The sequence below is a fragment of the Pelmatolapia mariae genome, linkage group LG9, assembly GCF_036321145.2.
Source record: "Pelmatolapia mariae isolate MD_Pm_ZW linkage group LG9, Pm_UMD_F_2, whole genome shotgun sequence".
Lineage (NCBI taxonomy): Eukaryota > Metazoa > Chordata > Actinopteri > Cichliformes > Cichlidae > Pelmatolapia > Pelmatolapia mariae.
The window spans coordinates 22,016,020-22,030,635 of record NC_086235.1 but is presented as its reverse complement, the minus strand read 5'-3'; the positions used below and the strand labels follow the sequence as shown (position 1 = coordinate 22,030,635).

The window sequence follows — 14,616 nt, the reverse complement described above, 5'->3', positions numbered from 1 at the left end:
TGTAGTCGGCCGATTTTTTGTCAGTTCAGCCTTATATTTTAACCCGAGTGACCACCCGGTCAGCTAGTGGGTAACAGGCATCTCCGAAAACGTTAGAGCACTTATGCAAATATGTGATGTCTTGATAAATCAAGCAGATATTTGAAGTTTACACAGCACCATGTGACCCAGAAAGAGTAATATTTCAAACTCCGCCACTCTGTGTTCCTCCGCCACTGCCTCATTTGAGTTTTGGACGAAATGGATTCTGGGATATTGCATTTCGTCATTTCGAGCTGATTGGAGACCAAAACAGCCAATCAGATTTTTTTGCATCCAAGTCTGTGATTGGCTGGTTTTGTGGCACAAACATAACGGTGTACAGAAATGTTGAGAGCGCGAGCAACACATTGCGACCAAGCGCAAATGCAAAAACTGAGCGAGAGGGGCTGCTATTGTGTGTGTGTATGGATAATAGCAAACACTGAAATACATTTTTTTTGCACACAGCAATGAATTTTGTTCACTCAAATTTAGCTTTTCTTTGCTCAAAATAAATTTCTCCTCAAAATGCAACACTTGCAGCTGCAATTTTTTTTTTTTACGTGCGCTCAAAATGTTTTTACGTGCGCTCAAAATGTTTTTACGTGCGCTCAGAATAGTGGCACAAAAATAACGCCATAAAAATTCTCTAGTTTCTCTCTAGTTTAAAGATTCACTGTCTTGTTCCTACTTAAAGTTCCTATATCTTACTGAAATGTTGCTCTGTAGCTGATTGTGTATTATTTTAAGTGTAATGAGATAATTTTGACTAGAAATAAGACAAATATAGTTGGTAAGATTTTGAGTTTTTGCAGTTATACTGGAATGCAATAGCATTGCTTTACTCCTTTGTCCAAAAATGGATCAGCTATTTGCGGATACTGAATTGTAATTATAGAAGTGGCACTGTGGTTGGCACTTTTGCCTCACAGCGTGAAGGTCCTGGGCTCAAATCCTGGCTGGTGCCTTTTTGTGTTGAATTTGCATTATCTCCATATGTCTGTGTGGGTCTTCTCCAGATACTACAGCCTCCTCTCGCAGTCTGAAGACATGCATGTTGGGGTAAACTAACTGTAGGTGTGTGAAGGCGAGGCTGTCTGTTGTCTGTCACTCTGTGTTTTAGCCCTGCGACAGTTTGGGGACCTGAGCAGAGAAGAAAACTACTAGACATAGTTTCCACGCATTAAAAAATCTGAAGTTACATTAAAAAGAGAGCTGAGCAGGCCAACGGTCCCAGGAAACATCAAAGTCATTTATTGAAAATCAGCAAGAAGAAGAAACAGCAGTAAACCACACTAAAGAATATTAGAAATTGGTAAGGATTGACTATTCAACACCAAACATACATAGTTATTCATGTTTTGCTACTTTTTCTTGGCTTCAGAGAAGGAGCTGAGGCTGCTGTAGTTGACTCTCATCCCCACACAGAGAGCATAACACAGGGTTAACATAGTCTTACATTGTTAAACAGCTGGTGTTTTTTTCACACACACCTCTAATTGGGGCTCCTTTAGATGTCACTGCAAATCCTCTGCTAGCTTATGAGAGAGTGGGGTAAAGTGTGTGAGCCCTCGCTGACCCTCTAACAGCCTGTGGCCCCAAGCAGTTGCCTGATGTGGTTGTTGTTCACAAGCTGCTGTTATGAAAAAAAAAAATCCTGGAAGCCATCCTTGATTTGAATTTGCATTGAATTTTCTTCCTTTGCCAATTTCCCACCTCTCCCCCAAGCAGTTTTGGCACAGTGCTTAACAAACCGACACACAAGCAGACAAAACAGCATTTCAGGAAGCAAAATTCATGTCTGCAAAAAAGGACCAAATGATTCGGAAAATTAAGAATTCCTGCGTTGTCATTTGTGAGGTATGAAGTTATTATTTTTTAAGTGCATACATGCCATTTGGGGATGAAATACAAGACATGCACTGTAGCAGTATCTAAAGGTTTTGGGGGCATATCGGTGACACCATCAACTGTGCAAGGCTTCTACAGTGTGCTTCCATCCATAGAGAAGCAGATGAAAAGCAGGGGTGTAGGTATGTGTATGCACTAAACATTAGGAAATACTGTATGAACAGGAGAGGAAATCTATAGATTTTATGTTTTGCTTTTGAAAAATTAAAAAGAACTTCATGTTTAACACTTAAATTTATCCAACTGATCAAATGTTTGGCTTTTCATTCAGCCATGTAAGATGTGAAAAAGAAGGAAAATGGCTACAAGAGCTACGAGATTAATAAATGGGTGTACATGACAAGAGAGGTCTTTAAATCACCACAGATCTTAAGTAATTAACTCATCGCTATCATTAAGCTACGATCACTGATATGAAACAAGTCAGTATGTTACATAAAAGCTCATTGTAAATGCTTGGTTAAATCATATAGTCATAATTTGTCTCTCGTAATAAAGACAGATAGCGATCACGAGGCAACAGTGAAACAAAGACAGAAGGAAGCTGCTAGGTTGGCTCCAGCAGCAGTTTTATTCCCCCTGTATTGACAGGGGATTAATTTCTTCTTATCTGTATGTCCGTGATAACACTTCCAGGTGTGTGCCAATAAACATCTGCCATGTGTCTGAATATAATCCAAATCAGGTATATCTGATGGCTGTGATGCACGAGTGTACAAACACAGTGCCCAGGAGGTGGGCGGCGGAGAAGATCTTAAACAACATGGAAAAGTGGGCTTTTTATTAAATTGCAGGGAAGTGACATTAGTGTGACAGCAAGGCGGCAAGTGAGAGAAAATGTTCATGCACTGACTTCAAAAGAGAATATTCGAACAAGAACATACCTAGCAGTAAGAAGAGGTTATTTCACTTAAAATATGTGTGAAGAGAATATTTATATACTGTGTGAAAAAGTGGATACATACATTTTTTAAAAACAGGATTTATATTCAGTTTTAAGCTGTAAAGTCAGTAACATGTTAATTCTTTAACAGTTTGGAAGTCTAATTTGTTGACTTAAGTCCTTTTCACATCGAAATGGCATGAATGCACTGACATCTGTGGTCATCAGTTAACACGAGCAGGCGTTAACGGTTGATCCTGTTAAAGACTGCAAAATGGTCCTGACCGAACGCTGCCACGCACGTTATCCATCTCATCATCCTTGGAGATTTCACACTTCTGACAGATTTCAGCTTGCTCTTTCTATGAATGGGTCTCAGCGCTGTGTGGTGGCATGAGCCCTTTTAGTGCAAGTATGTAATCAGCCAATCAAACTGGTTTCTTGAACATGACAGCGAGTTCACTGTCCTCAAACGGCCTCCACAGTCACCAGATCTCAATCCCCTAGAGCACCTTTGGGACGTGATGTGAGATTGGCATCTTTTTTCAGCTTTTCCCACAGAGAGTTAAGGCAGAATTCTGAAAGCAAAAGGATGAGCAGCTACATAGTATAACGGTTAACACATTTACCTAATATATGAAAGATCACTGCTTTGAGACTGGGAGGACACACAAATCCCTGGGAGAGTTGTGTCAGGGAGGGTATCCGGCATAAAAACCCACAAAATCAATCTTTGGATCCATCTGCTGTGGTGACCCCGTTTGAATCAGGGAGCAGCTGAAAGAGGCTTGAAGGCAAAAAGGGTCCAAAAATGGCTGCCAATTTATTTGTGAATTCTTAATTTACAAATAAAACTGCATTTTCAGACGACACTTGGCTGCAGGAGGTAGTTTCTGATTAAAAGCTGCAAACTAGAAGCTTCTAGCTAACCGCTGTTAGCTTGGACTACATTCAGCTGAGCTACGAGAGGGTTTTCTTTTTTTACCACTTCATAATTCTGATACTATTGACAGCCACAGGGAAAAAAAACCAACAAATTTTGTTTTTATAAAAAAATAAGGCCCCAGGAAAAAACTATTCTCTAAACCAGATACTGAATGATACATGAAGAAACCCTTCTGTAAAAATAAACACCCTCCAAAATGCAGATAAATATAGACAAGAATAAAAATGGAAAGTAAACTTACTCCTCTGAAGTGGAGATATCTGACTCATAGTATGAGAAAAACTTATTTAAAAAAACAAAAACAAACTTCTTTTGCAACTGCAGATATTTATCAGATGGTCGATTTCTTCAATATGATAACAATAATACATTTTTTTATTTTACAAATATTGTGTTCAATTATTCAAAGGAAGTATTATGTCACCCATGGACTAAATTGCATAAATTTCTAGGAGACAAAGCGCAGTTTAAAAGAAGAAAAAAACAGTACTTGGATGCACTATCTCACCATAAGTCTGTTTGCAAAGAAAAGCGTCTGGACTTCTTTAAGTTGCTTGAAGACGTTTCACCTCTCATCCGAGAAGCTTCTTCAGAAGTCCAGACGCTTTTCTTTGCAAACTCCTTTGACTACGATGACCTGGATGACTGAGAACCTTCACAGACCTATCTCACCATAAGTGTCTCAACATGTCCTCTGCTAAGGATTAACAGCAACATGTTTATTGTGGCCTATGCACTAATTGATTACCGTCTCAAATAACTTTCCCGCCACTCTTCATAGAGCAATCTGTTTACACTGGCTCTCACAGGTAAAGCGCGTGATGTGAGCTGAACTCTAATCGATTGCAAGCTGCCTGATGCAAATAGTAAATCTTTATTGAGTGACACACCATTTCTTTTCGGGGGTCCCGCCGTCTCAGAGGGATCTCGTTGTCCTTTGCCCCAGTTCTGAGTATCAATAAACACCAGCGCTGTGGTAGTAATTACTTTATGATAGCCTCTTGCTTTCAGAAAAGTTAACTGCTGTCCCCGGGGATCTGGCACCACATGAGAGATGGACAGTAGGAGGAGGAGGGCTTATTGAAAGAATGTCTCATACGCACACACAGACACACACACAGACACAAACGTGCACATATCCACCCACCAAGAAAAAAAAAGAAAAAGGCAAACGCACATATTACCCGCCTCCACGTACACCCACAAATACACACACCAGTGCTCTCCAGATGGATGGCAACTTTGATAATGGCTGAAATGAAGAAGTGGATCGCTGGAGTCCGTCCTCTTTTTCGACAGTTATGACTTAAAACTCCTCCGAGAAGTGAATCATACCGAAGACTGGAGATGGACAATCAACACGGGACGGCGCGGACGAGAACACAGGGGCCACGCACACCTCAATAGATCTCCACTTCACTCGGTGCAGCTAATTGAAACAGAAGTTTCAAAGTGCACACTGAAGTATTTTTTTAAACCTTTTTTTCCCTTTTGCTCAAACATACGTTACTCAGTTTTTTCAAAAAGGAGGAAAAAAAACCAGATTTGAATTAAACCGTTCTGATGTTTAAAGGAAATTTGCTTCACAGAACATTTGCAGAAAGTAAATGAAAAAGAAAGAAAAAATCGTTTCACATATTTCACCGATTCCATATTAAATCACCCTGTTATTCACAAGGCTATGCTTTGAGGAGACTAGAAACATTGCCTGCAGTGATGTTAATTACTTATCTAGTTAAAGCGAAGTGTAAAGTGCAACAGCCTCACAACTAATCATCGCTGTTGATAATCTTTGCCACAGTACGTATAATGAAGTCTGTCTCTATTAGCACAGATATCCTAACCTCCCCTGCAAAATAATGGTTTAAACGCAACCTGCAGTAGTCTTGCTACAAAGTTTCCACTTTAACAAGCTGAGCTAACGGCACTTTCCATTTTCAAGAAGGTATATCTGTGAAAAAAACCACCCAAAACAAAAAAAAACCAGCTACATTTTTACAGCTAGTACTACTCAGCTCATATGGTGTATTACCATCTGCCTGCTTGGATCCTATAGTCGGCTTGCATCCTGCACTGACTAACACGTTGCCAAAAGTGACTGCTGAAATCACTGCCTTGCTTTTTTTTCTCCAATTGTTGTAATTAACACTGAAGCTAATCTGATGTCGGGCTGCCGGTGACAACCCCTAATGAAACACGTTGTGTCGGTTACTTCCTCCCACTAATCAGAAACAAGACAGACCTATTAAAGCTCGAGCCTTTGTTCTCTAACGTCTCAGATGTGTGGCTGTCACTCCTCTTAAAGCTTTGAGTCTGCAGTCAGGTTTTTCCTCTGTGCTTGTCAGCGCTCATTTAAAACCCTTCAGGAACATTTAAGCGCTGGCTTCAAAGTGTGAGAAGAACAACTTGTACCACTGTTAGCGCCTGGAAGAAAGATGGATATTAATAATCAGAAATAAGGAAGAGGTGGTGAGATCAAAAAGGCTAACCTTGGTGATTATCGCAGCGTGTGGCGTGTGATTGGTGGTAGCAACAGACCACCCAGAGACACAGATGAGCCCAGCGTGATGGGAGGCCGCCGCAGCTTAGCCGGGCGCTAACTCTGAAGCCCTTTAAAAACAGCTTTTTCCCCTCTGAGGGAGAGAGCGGCACCATAAACAAACTTTAACTGCTGCATCTGTATCTGAATCGCTTTGCTGTGGTGCGATGCCATCCTGCATGTCTCCTCTCTAACACATATTCTTCTCTTGGACAACATAAACAACTCGTCAATTAGCCGGCTGCTTGTACAAACATTTACAGCGTTTAATTCGCCAGGGGTGTGGCTGACTGAGACTGTGTGGTGCAGCGACTTAAGCAAATGGGAATAGCTGGAATTACGGATAAAGAGCCGCAGTTTGCTGCTTCTTTGTGAGCCTGTAAATGAACTTGTGCATGTGTGTCTGTTTGCGTTTCTGTGCATGTGAGCGCGGCGGATGAAATTAGTCGTAAACTGCTGATCGGCTTTGGATTGGAAGTTCATTAGCACATCTGACGCCTTGATGTCTGATAAAGGCGAGGAGGACGGGATGGTAAACACGAGAGTTGAGCGAGCTAGGGCTCCTATAACTTTTCCAGGACATCGAGAAAGGAAGAGAAAGAGCAACAGCCAAACAGAAAGAAGGACTGACTTGAGGCGAGGAGGACAATAACCCGCCCGTAGAGCTGCAGAAGAACAGTTGGAGTAGGAAAACAGGAACATCCAGAGGCTGAGAGAGCTGGAAAGAGACCATCTGTCTTATGCACTCACCATCAGTGGAGCAGCCAGTGGATCCGTCGCTGGAACAGTAGCGCATCTCGATCCTCTGTCTGCCCACTTCTAGCAGGCTCGGGTCTGGAATGCGAGCTTTGCAAGTGTAGCGGAAACGCTGCTCGTAGTGGCCGCCGTTGTCGGAGATGTTGACAGGTGTCCACGGGGTCCAGGGCGTGGTCTTTTTAAGGTCGGGACATGGCAGAGTGTTGCAAGACTGGTACTCCTGCAGGCACAGAAACACTGCATTTTAACCAAGTTTTATTTCACGAGAGAGAATCACAAATGACTGAGGCGATAATTAGCACAACAGGCTCCGACAAAAACCTTCTGTTGTGTTTTCCAAACATAATAATGACCCGGACAATGCCTTCTGAAACCCTCAGCAGTCGCTCATGTGAAATTAAACAAACTATAAAGGGGTGAGAAAAAAAAACAACGCCTTTCATCATCGCTTATCCTTGAAAGCCTCTTGATTCTGGTTCTGGCAGGTTTACAGTACGGCATGTTACCAGAACGAGTGCCACTCATTCCCAAAAATACCCTTTACAAACCAACCAGGCCTGGTTTGCCTGGCTCTAATATAGCGTGCCATTCTGCCTGCACGCACTGGCTATGGATATGCTCCCATTAGACCACTTGCCGAACATGGAAAGAGGCAAACAAACCAAGCAGAAAAGGTCATTGTTGATCAAATTTAATCTATAACCACAGGGAAAAGATGGAGAGAAGGAGCGCTGAAGCCAAGGACTACAAGAGGCTGACACAGAAAGAGGTGAAGAATACAGTAATAATGGCAACTCTTCCTCCAATCTGCATTTGACTTTGAAAGCCATATATATATATATATACATATATATATATATATATATCCAGCACTCTCCTCAGCCAACTTGGACAGCTGGCTGGAAAAGAAATACTCTTATTCTGTGGTGCTATATTTGGTGATAAGATTCAATATGATAATAGATGGGTAATAGGAAGTCCGGCCGTTTTGTGCCCAGCTAAAGAGTAAGAAGGCGGAGGGAGAGATATGTCTGAGGAAAATGACACTGTAGAAGAGAAGGTGAGATGGCTGCCATTTTCCTCGCTGCTTGTTTATTTATGCTGAATAGGACTTGACTGACTGCCAGACCTTGACAAAATAAGATAAGAGTTCCTTTCTGCACATCCGTCAGCCTGTCGCATAGGATACGCTGACAGGTCAGCTGAGGAGAAGAGCTCTATACATTATACAGTATGCAGGCATATTTTTCACCATCTCACTTCCTTTTTTATCCGCTGTCATGGTCTTACTTTGCATCCATCCATCTATCTTTATATTCCCCCAACCCCACCCCCCTGCGTTTTTCTCACACAGCTTATAACTCGCTTTGTGACACATCTCTCCCCCTCTCTCTCTCTCTGTTTCTTATTTTTTTCCTTCTGTATCTGTTTCATCTCCTTCTCCTCTCCCTATGCACCTCTGTTTCTATCTCCTGCTTCCTCTCGCTCCCTCTGCCTCCTCTCCCCAGGGTACCAAGGTTAAAAACACAGCGAGGATTTAGATTCTGTTAGGGCCCGGTGATGAATGAGGGTGTCACCTCCACCGCACTTCCCGCCTCTCTCCATCCAGTGCAGTAATCATCTTCAGACATTAATATTTAACATTGTCACGCATCACAGACCAGCCCACAATCTGTGATTATCAGCCAATAACAAAAGGGAAGGAAGAAAAAAAAAAGTCCACGTCAGCTTCTCGCCATCGCCTACAGCGACACAAATGCAACACATGGCATGAATGGGGGGGGTTGGGGGGGACGGAGGAAAGGCAAACAGTCTGTGGGTGTTTGTTGTGAGAGTGGTTGATGGTGGCCAAACACAGTAAATATTTAATGAGGCTTGTCTGGTAAGCGTTTCTCCCTATACTCTGGGGATTAGTATCAGTGCAGTGGGCTAAGGAGATAATTACTGGGTTTAAAGCTAAACCTCATTCAAGGTCTCTAAAGGAATCTACAACAACTACAGCTGAAGTATATATATCTTACAGCTAGTGGTTTATATATATATGTGTATATGCATAGCAATTTTTTAAAGTGGTCTTGAGCAATGGTTGTCCTGGCTTTCTGAAGGGCTTTCAAAGTTTTTGGCTGTTTTTTTGTCTCATTTCCCACCCAGTCCTTGTACCTAACCATTTTCAGAGGATTTCTGTTTGTTGAGCTACTTAAAAGTGACCTAACTCTAGGGATGGACCACTGTTGACAAGACAGCCAACTTAGCCAAGAACCAATTTTAAATTGTATCTTTAGGCACTTTGTTACTAGTAGCCTGCTGCAAAAATACATAATTTGTTGCAAATTGTTGTTGTTTGTTTAGCAGAATCTACAAAAAATGCCAAAGACAGCACAGTTTAACAAGCATAACATTGTATTTATGCAACAAAAATGTGTTTCTCAGCTTTTCAGCACAGAGTGCCCTTAAAAATTGATGAAAACTGGAGAAGTGGAGGAGAAAAGAAGAAGTGACAGACTTAAAAAAGTATCTAGAGCAGATGAACTGTACCCGAAAGTCAAGAAACAAAAAACCAGACACAGATGTATCTGACCCTACAAGTTATCCACATCAAGAAGCCATTCTGATTAGCCATGGATTGGCCTCCACATGTGGGATCTTCAGTGTGGCAGCCAACATCCAAAGAATTTGAATGTCCATCAGGAAATGTGGAGTGCTATTCCTGAAGACTACTTCAAGAAATTACAGAAAAGCTCATCTAAGAGAGTTCAAGTGTTGAAGAATAAAGGTGGCCATGCCAAATATTTACTGTCAAGCTTGCTGGAGCAAAAACGCTGGTTTATACTGTATTTCCATGTATTTTTGCACACGGTTCAATAAATCACTGCATCTTTCCATTTCTGCAATCTAAATATCTGGGCGCTGAAATGAGGGGTGTCGCGAGACTTTTGCATAGTGCTCTCTCTCTCCCTCTCTCTCTCTCTCTCTCTCTCCATATATATATATATGTCTATAAGTATACACTGAATGAATTAGCATGGCATTATGTCCTAGTATTTATCAATAAGGTGAATCTTTTTGTGGACCCAGACTAATTAAATGACAGGTTCTTAATAAAACCCCACAAATGTATCTGTATTAGCTCCAGAGATAAAGATGAGAGGTCACAAATTGATCGTCTCTTTAGGCTTCTAAAAACATGCTAATTAAAACACTCTGAATAAGGGACTGTGAAGTTAGACTTTATGAACTATATACACCATGTCTTTGATACGTGGTGACAGTTAGACATGACTTTATTTTAATGATCACAAGAAAAAAAATTACCCATTAGTTGTATGGGATTTGTAGCGGAATAGAGGTAATAACATTTTTAATTCAGTACATGAATCAATTTATTATTAATTTAGATATAGTGGCTTATTTATTTAGGAGTACATCTAATGGCTCTACTACAGAGGAAAAACCAAACAAAAGGGTTTAGTTTGACTTTTTAGGCTCAAGAGATTTCAAGCTAGCTCAGTGTGTCATTTATTTACATGTGGCATTGCCGGCATGTGTTAGACTATTGGTCTGAAGAAAATCTGCACGCTAAGTCAGTTTTATTTATACAGGTGATAATGACAAATCACACATTTGTCTAAAGGGGATTTTACAATCTGTTCAGCTCACTGTCTATCCTAGGCTTTTTTTCCTGAAAAACTGAACAAGCAACACACAGCAACAAGCATTTTTTCAATCATAGACTGTACATACATGTACAGACTTCTTCTCGAGGTAGCCACACACTAATGCACAATTATTTTCAGTTTTACCCTGAACGTGATCATAACTTACAAAGTTACCATCATGTTGTATTAAATGTGACATGAAGTCAAAATATTCCCAGGGATCAGAAATAAAGACAATATATTTTATAGGCTTGTAAATAAAGTAGAGTCCCCCTCTGCTGGTTGTTGGACAGAATGCAGGTTTTAAGGTGCTTCCACTGACTTCACGTTTATGTCCATCTTTTATATACAGCCTCTGCTACCCACACGGATACATTCACGTAGACATGCTGTATGGAAACATTTGTGGGAAGGGTCATTTTTGTTTTACTTGTACCGAAGTATATTATAGGATTGCAATGCAATGCCATGAAGATAATCTTGCTGCTCCCCAGTATCAGCCCTGTGTTACCTGGGGGTCTATAATGTGAAATAAGTCAAAACACCCTTGCTGTTGATGGTGTCTACTCTTAAAGTGGAGGGATAGTGGACAGTTTATTATATTTTACTGCAATAAAAGGAGCCTTGTTACAGCGGCTATGCATGGGACACAATGGCATGATAATAAACACAAAAACAGTCTCTCCTGCTTTTAGAGTAGAAATTTTTACAACATGTTTTGAATAATGCATTAAAAATGGACCTAAGGAGGTGGAAATAAACATCAATCCAAACCTATAACCATAACACACATACACCCACAAACCAATAAAATGACTCATTTTAATGACTTTGACTGTCTCGGAGCAGTGAATAGGCCATTTTGGGCATAAAATACATCTTGACCATTGTAAACATGTCCGTCTGAATTAAAACAAAGAGCCCTATTTCTTTTATAATTTTTTTTTTTTATTAAACTTTGATTTTAACTATGCTATTTAAATGTTTTATCTCATTCTTTCCAGCTGATATGGTAAAGTAGTAAAACAAAGTAATACAACTACAGTAAAACAAGTAAAAAAACAACAAAAAACCAGGAAAAAGGATTTTCTGCACTCTTCACTCAGCCACACTCACGTCTCAATTTCACAGAAATTACCCTAAAAGGGAAAAACATAGACCAAAGCAGTCGGATGTGACGAGTGGCATGTGGAACACAAGATTGAATTCAATTAGTCCGCTGATTTTGACTCATACCCGTGCCCACCGCCCCCCTGGAGAGAGCAGCAATGTGCATTATGGGCAAATGGAGAGCTGCGATTTTATGCTGCTTAACACCTTTAACAGGCAGCTGCTCGGAGACGGGCACCTCTGTAATGGGTTTCTGGCTGGAGCTCAGGAGGGCTGGGTGGAAGGATGCTTCTTGATAGCATCATAACGGTCTGGTTGGTCAGCAGTGGAAGCAGTGGTTGGGCTGTTTGTGTGTATGTGTCTATGCAAGGCTGTCAACTTGACTATTGAGTCAAAGTTCTTACTTTGGCACCTTGCACTCACTTGTCTGTGTCTGTTACTGTGCCTGAAGCGCGTGCATGTTTATACGTTTATCCATGGCCGACTTATGGATTCAGGCTTCAGCTCCTATCTCATTCTGTCTCCATCCACAGACCTTTCTGCCTATTTTTTAGGTGTTACAGACTAACGGGATACAAGTTGAGGATGGAGGAAGGGAGAAAGGAAGAAAGAGAGCCAGTGTGAGTGTCAGCATACTGTTTGAGTCCTGTGGAAACATAATCCCTCAGCCTCTTTCCCTACTGGAAAATGTATGAATGTAAAGTGGAGGCCGAAATACCCTGTATATCTTTACTTATGTGTGTGTGGAAGAAACAAAATGTGTGTGTAGGTACAAAAGGGCCTCTGTCACGGTCAGCTGTGGGAGGTGAATAATAAGGAGTCGTGCCTCTCCAGCCTCCTACCATCATTACACTCATTAAACTTCTTATTGGACTGGGAGAGCTGTGAGTGTGTGAGCCAGAGAGGAAAACTTATGTGAATATAAGGATGGCTGCACTTACATACTGCTGCAGAACCCAGACGTTTAAGTGTACGCTCCAGATGTGAGAGTGACTAATCCTCTCCGGTGCCTACGTCTTTATCTATTGTGGTCGAGTCTGCAGAGACGGAGGCCTAATGTTCCTCAAGTCTCGGTGACACATCAGTTCAATTAGCGGCACCGACCAAAACACACTTTGTCAAACACAGACTCCTCTCTCTTTCTCTCTCTCTCTGCCTACCAGTCTGACTCCATAATGAAGCTCGCTCTCGGCCGGGAGCAGGCTACACACCAGTGCGCACACAATGACTAAAACGGAGCAGTACAAAAACACACGCGCGCGCACATGCACACACACGAACACAAGTGCGTTCACCTGCCAGACTGCCTACACAAACACTGGGTGCTTAACTTTCATTTCACAGGCTGGCTGCACAACTGAACTCCTCACAGGTAAATAGAACAGCTCTCAGTTTCATTAAGCAGCTCTGTGCATCGTCAGTTCTGCCTGGCCCACGTTTGACTTATTTAACTCCGCCAGGCATATTCAGCAGAGAAGAATGGTTCCTTTTGATCCTTGGATGTGACAGACATTTGATGTACTTTACTGTACAAAGTAGGAAATACCATAGTGAAGGATGTACTCTTGAAGACGGCACAACTCTGAAGTCTTCTTTTATCTACCCGTAGGAACTAAAAGGAATAAAACCATGGCATTCACAATGAAGTTGTAGCTCTCGACAAGATCTAGTTTAAAATTCTCTCTTATATGCTGTCTTTTTCACGACTTTTATTTTAATCGTAGATCATTTCTAACATAGTAGCTTCATAGCTTTAATGCACTAAAACAGAGTGCAAGTATGCAAAACGTGACACTAAATTTCAAGTTGTTCAACGCAGAAATGCAGTGTATAGAAAATGCAAAGAGAATACTAACTTGCATTTTAAATGAAACTCAAATTAAACTCAGCTTGAATTTCGGCAGTAATGCATCATTTAATAAAAACGACTGTAGATCTCGCCGTACACGGGTCGGTCTTTTTGTCGGTAAGCTGCTGAGGATGTGATTTGAAAAATGAGAAATTAATGGAGGTTTAGGGTAGTGAAAATTATTTAATCACGCAGGGACCTACTCTCCATTTTTTTTCCAGAAGCTGAAGAAAGACATCTATTTGTCAATGCCGCTGAAAAGTTTTACGGATTCTAATCACCTACAACCATTTTTCTTCCTTCGATCTCATTGCTTACTTCATGCTTATAAATAACAGTCCTAATTATTCTGCCCTCTGACTTAAGTCAGCAGTTGTATGTGGTAACTGATTGTAACTTGTGTTGAATCTATCCAAACATACTCTCTTGATACTTTTACTTTGAAATGTCTCAGGAAGTGTGGGCAGTGTGATCCAAACATGTGACAAACATGCCTTTTTGCACTTGAGCTACAATCAGCTTATTTCACTTGGTGTTCATGGGAGGAGGAAAAAAGGGTGGAGCAGTCTATAACTTGTGACAAGCAAACATGTGGACATTACTTTGATTTTTATGAAGAACAAGAGTGCGAAGGTAAACTGCAATCTTCATCCAGGACAGAAACACCTACGTTATACTGCTGACACAACGCTGGCTCTGTGTAAGCTACTATACAATCACTTCCCAGAGTGACTTAAGGCTGAGTGTGTGCTGACCCCAGCCCAGCAGCCAGAGCCTGAGCTTCGGCAGGTAACAACGGCAGCGATGAGCAGTCAGGCTTATAGCATTGTAGCATTCATTGCCACCTACGTATGCTTCCACAGTAGAATTGCTGTGGTGATTGCCATGAAGTCTCTTTCAGCTGCTTTTCAGCACTAAAAGAAAAACTGTAAGCGTGTCCTATCC

General features: G+C 41.3%; 1 protein-coding gene across 3 annotated transcripts in view; it reads right to left on the bottom strand.

Moving 5' to 3' along the window:
• The window catches only part of sema5a (sema domain, seven thrombospondin repeats (type 1 and type 1-like), transmembrane domain (TM) and short cytoplasmic domain, (semaphorin) 5A), a 145,347-nt gene that overhangs the window by 24,442 nt on the left and 106,289 nt on the right, over positions 1-14,616 (bottom strand). For all 3 annotated transcript variants that reach the window (XR_010094874.1, XM_063484120.1, XM_063484121.1), the window contains exon 16: positions 7,051-7,276. Coding sequence is in view for 2 of the 3 variants with exons in the window: in XM_063484120.1 (XP_063340190.1) it covers positions 7,051-7,276 (226 nt within the window). In the remaining variant the exon portion in view is untranslated. The remainder of the gene's footprint in view (positions 1-7,050; positions 7,277-14,616) is intronic.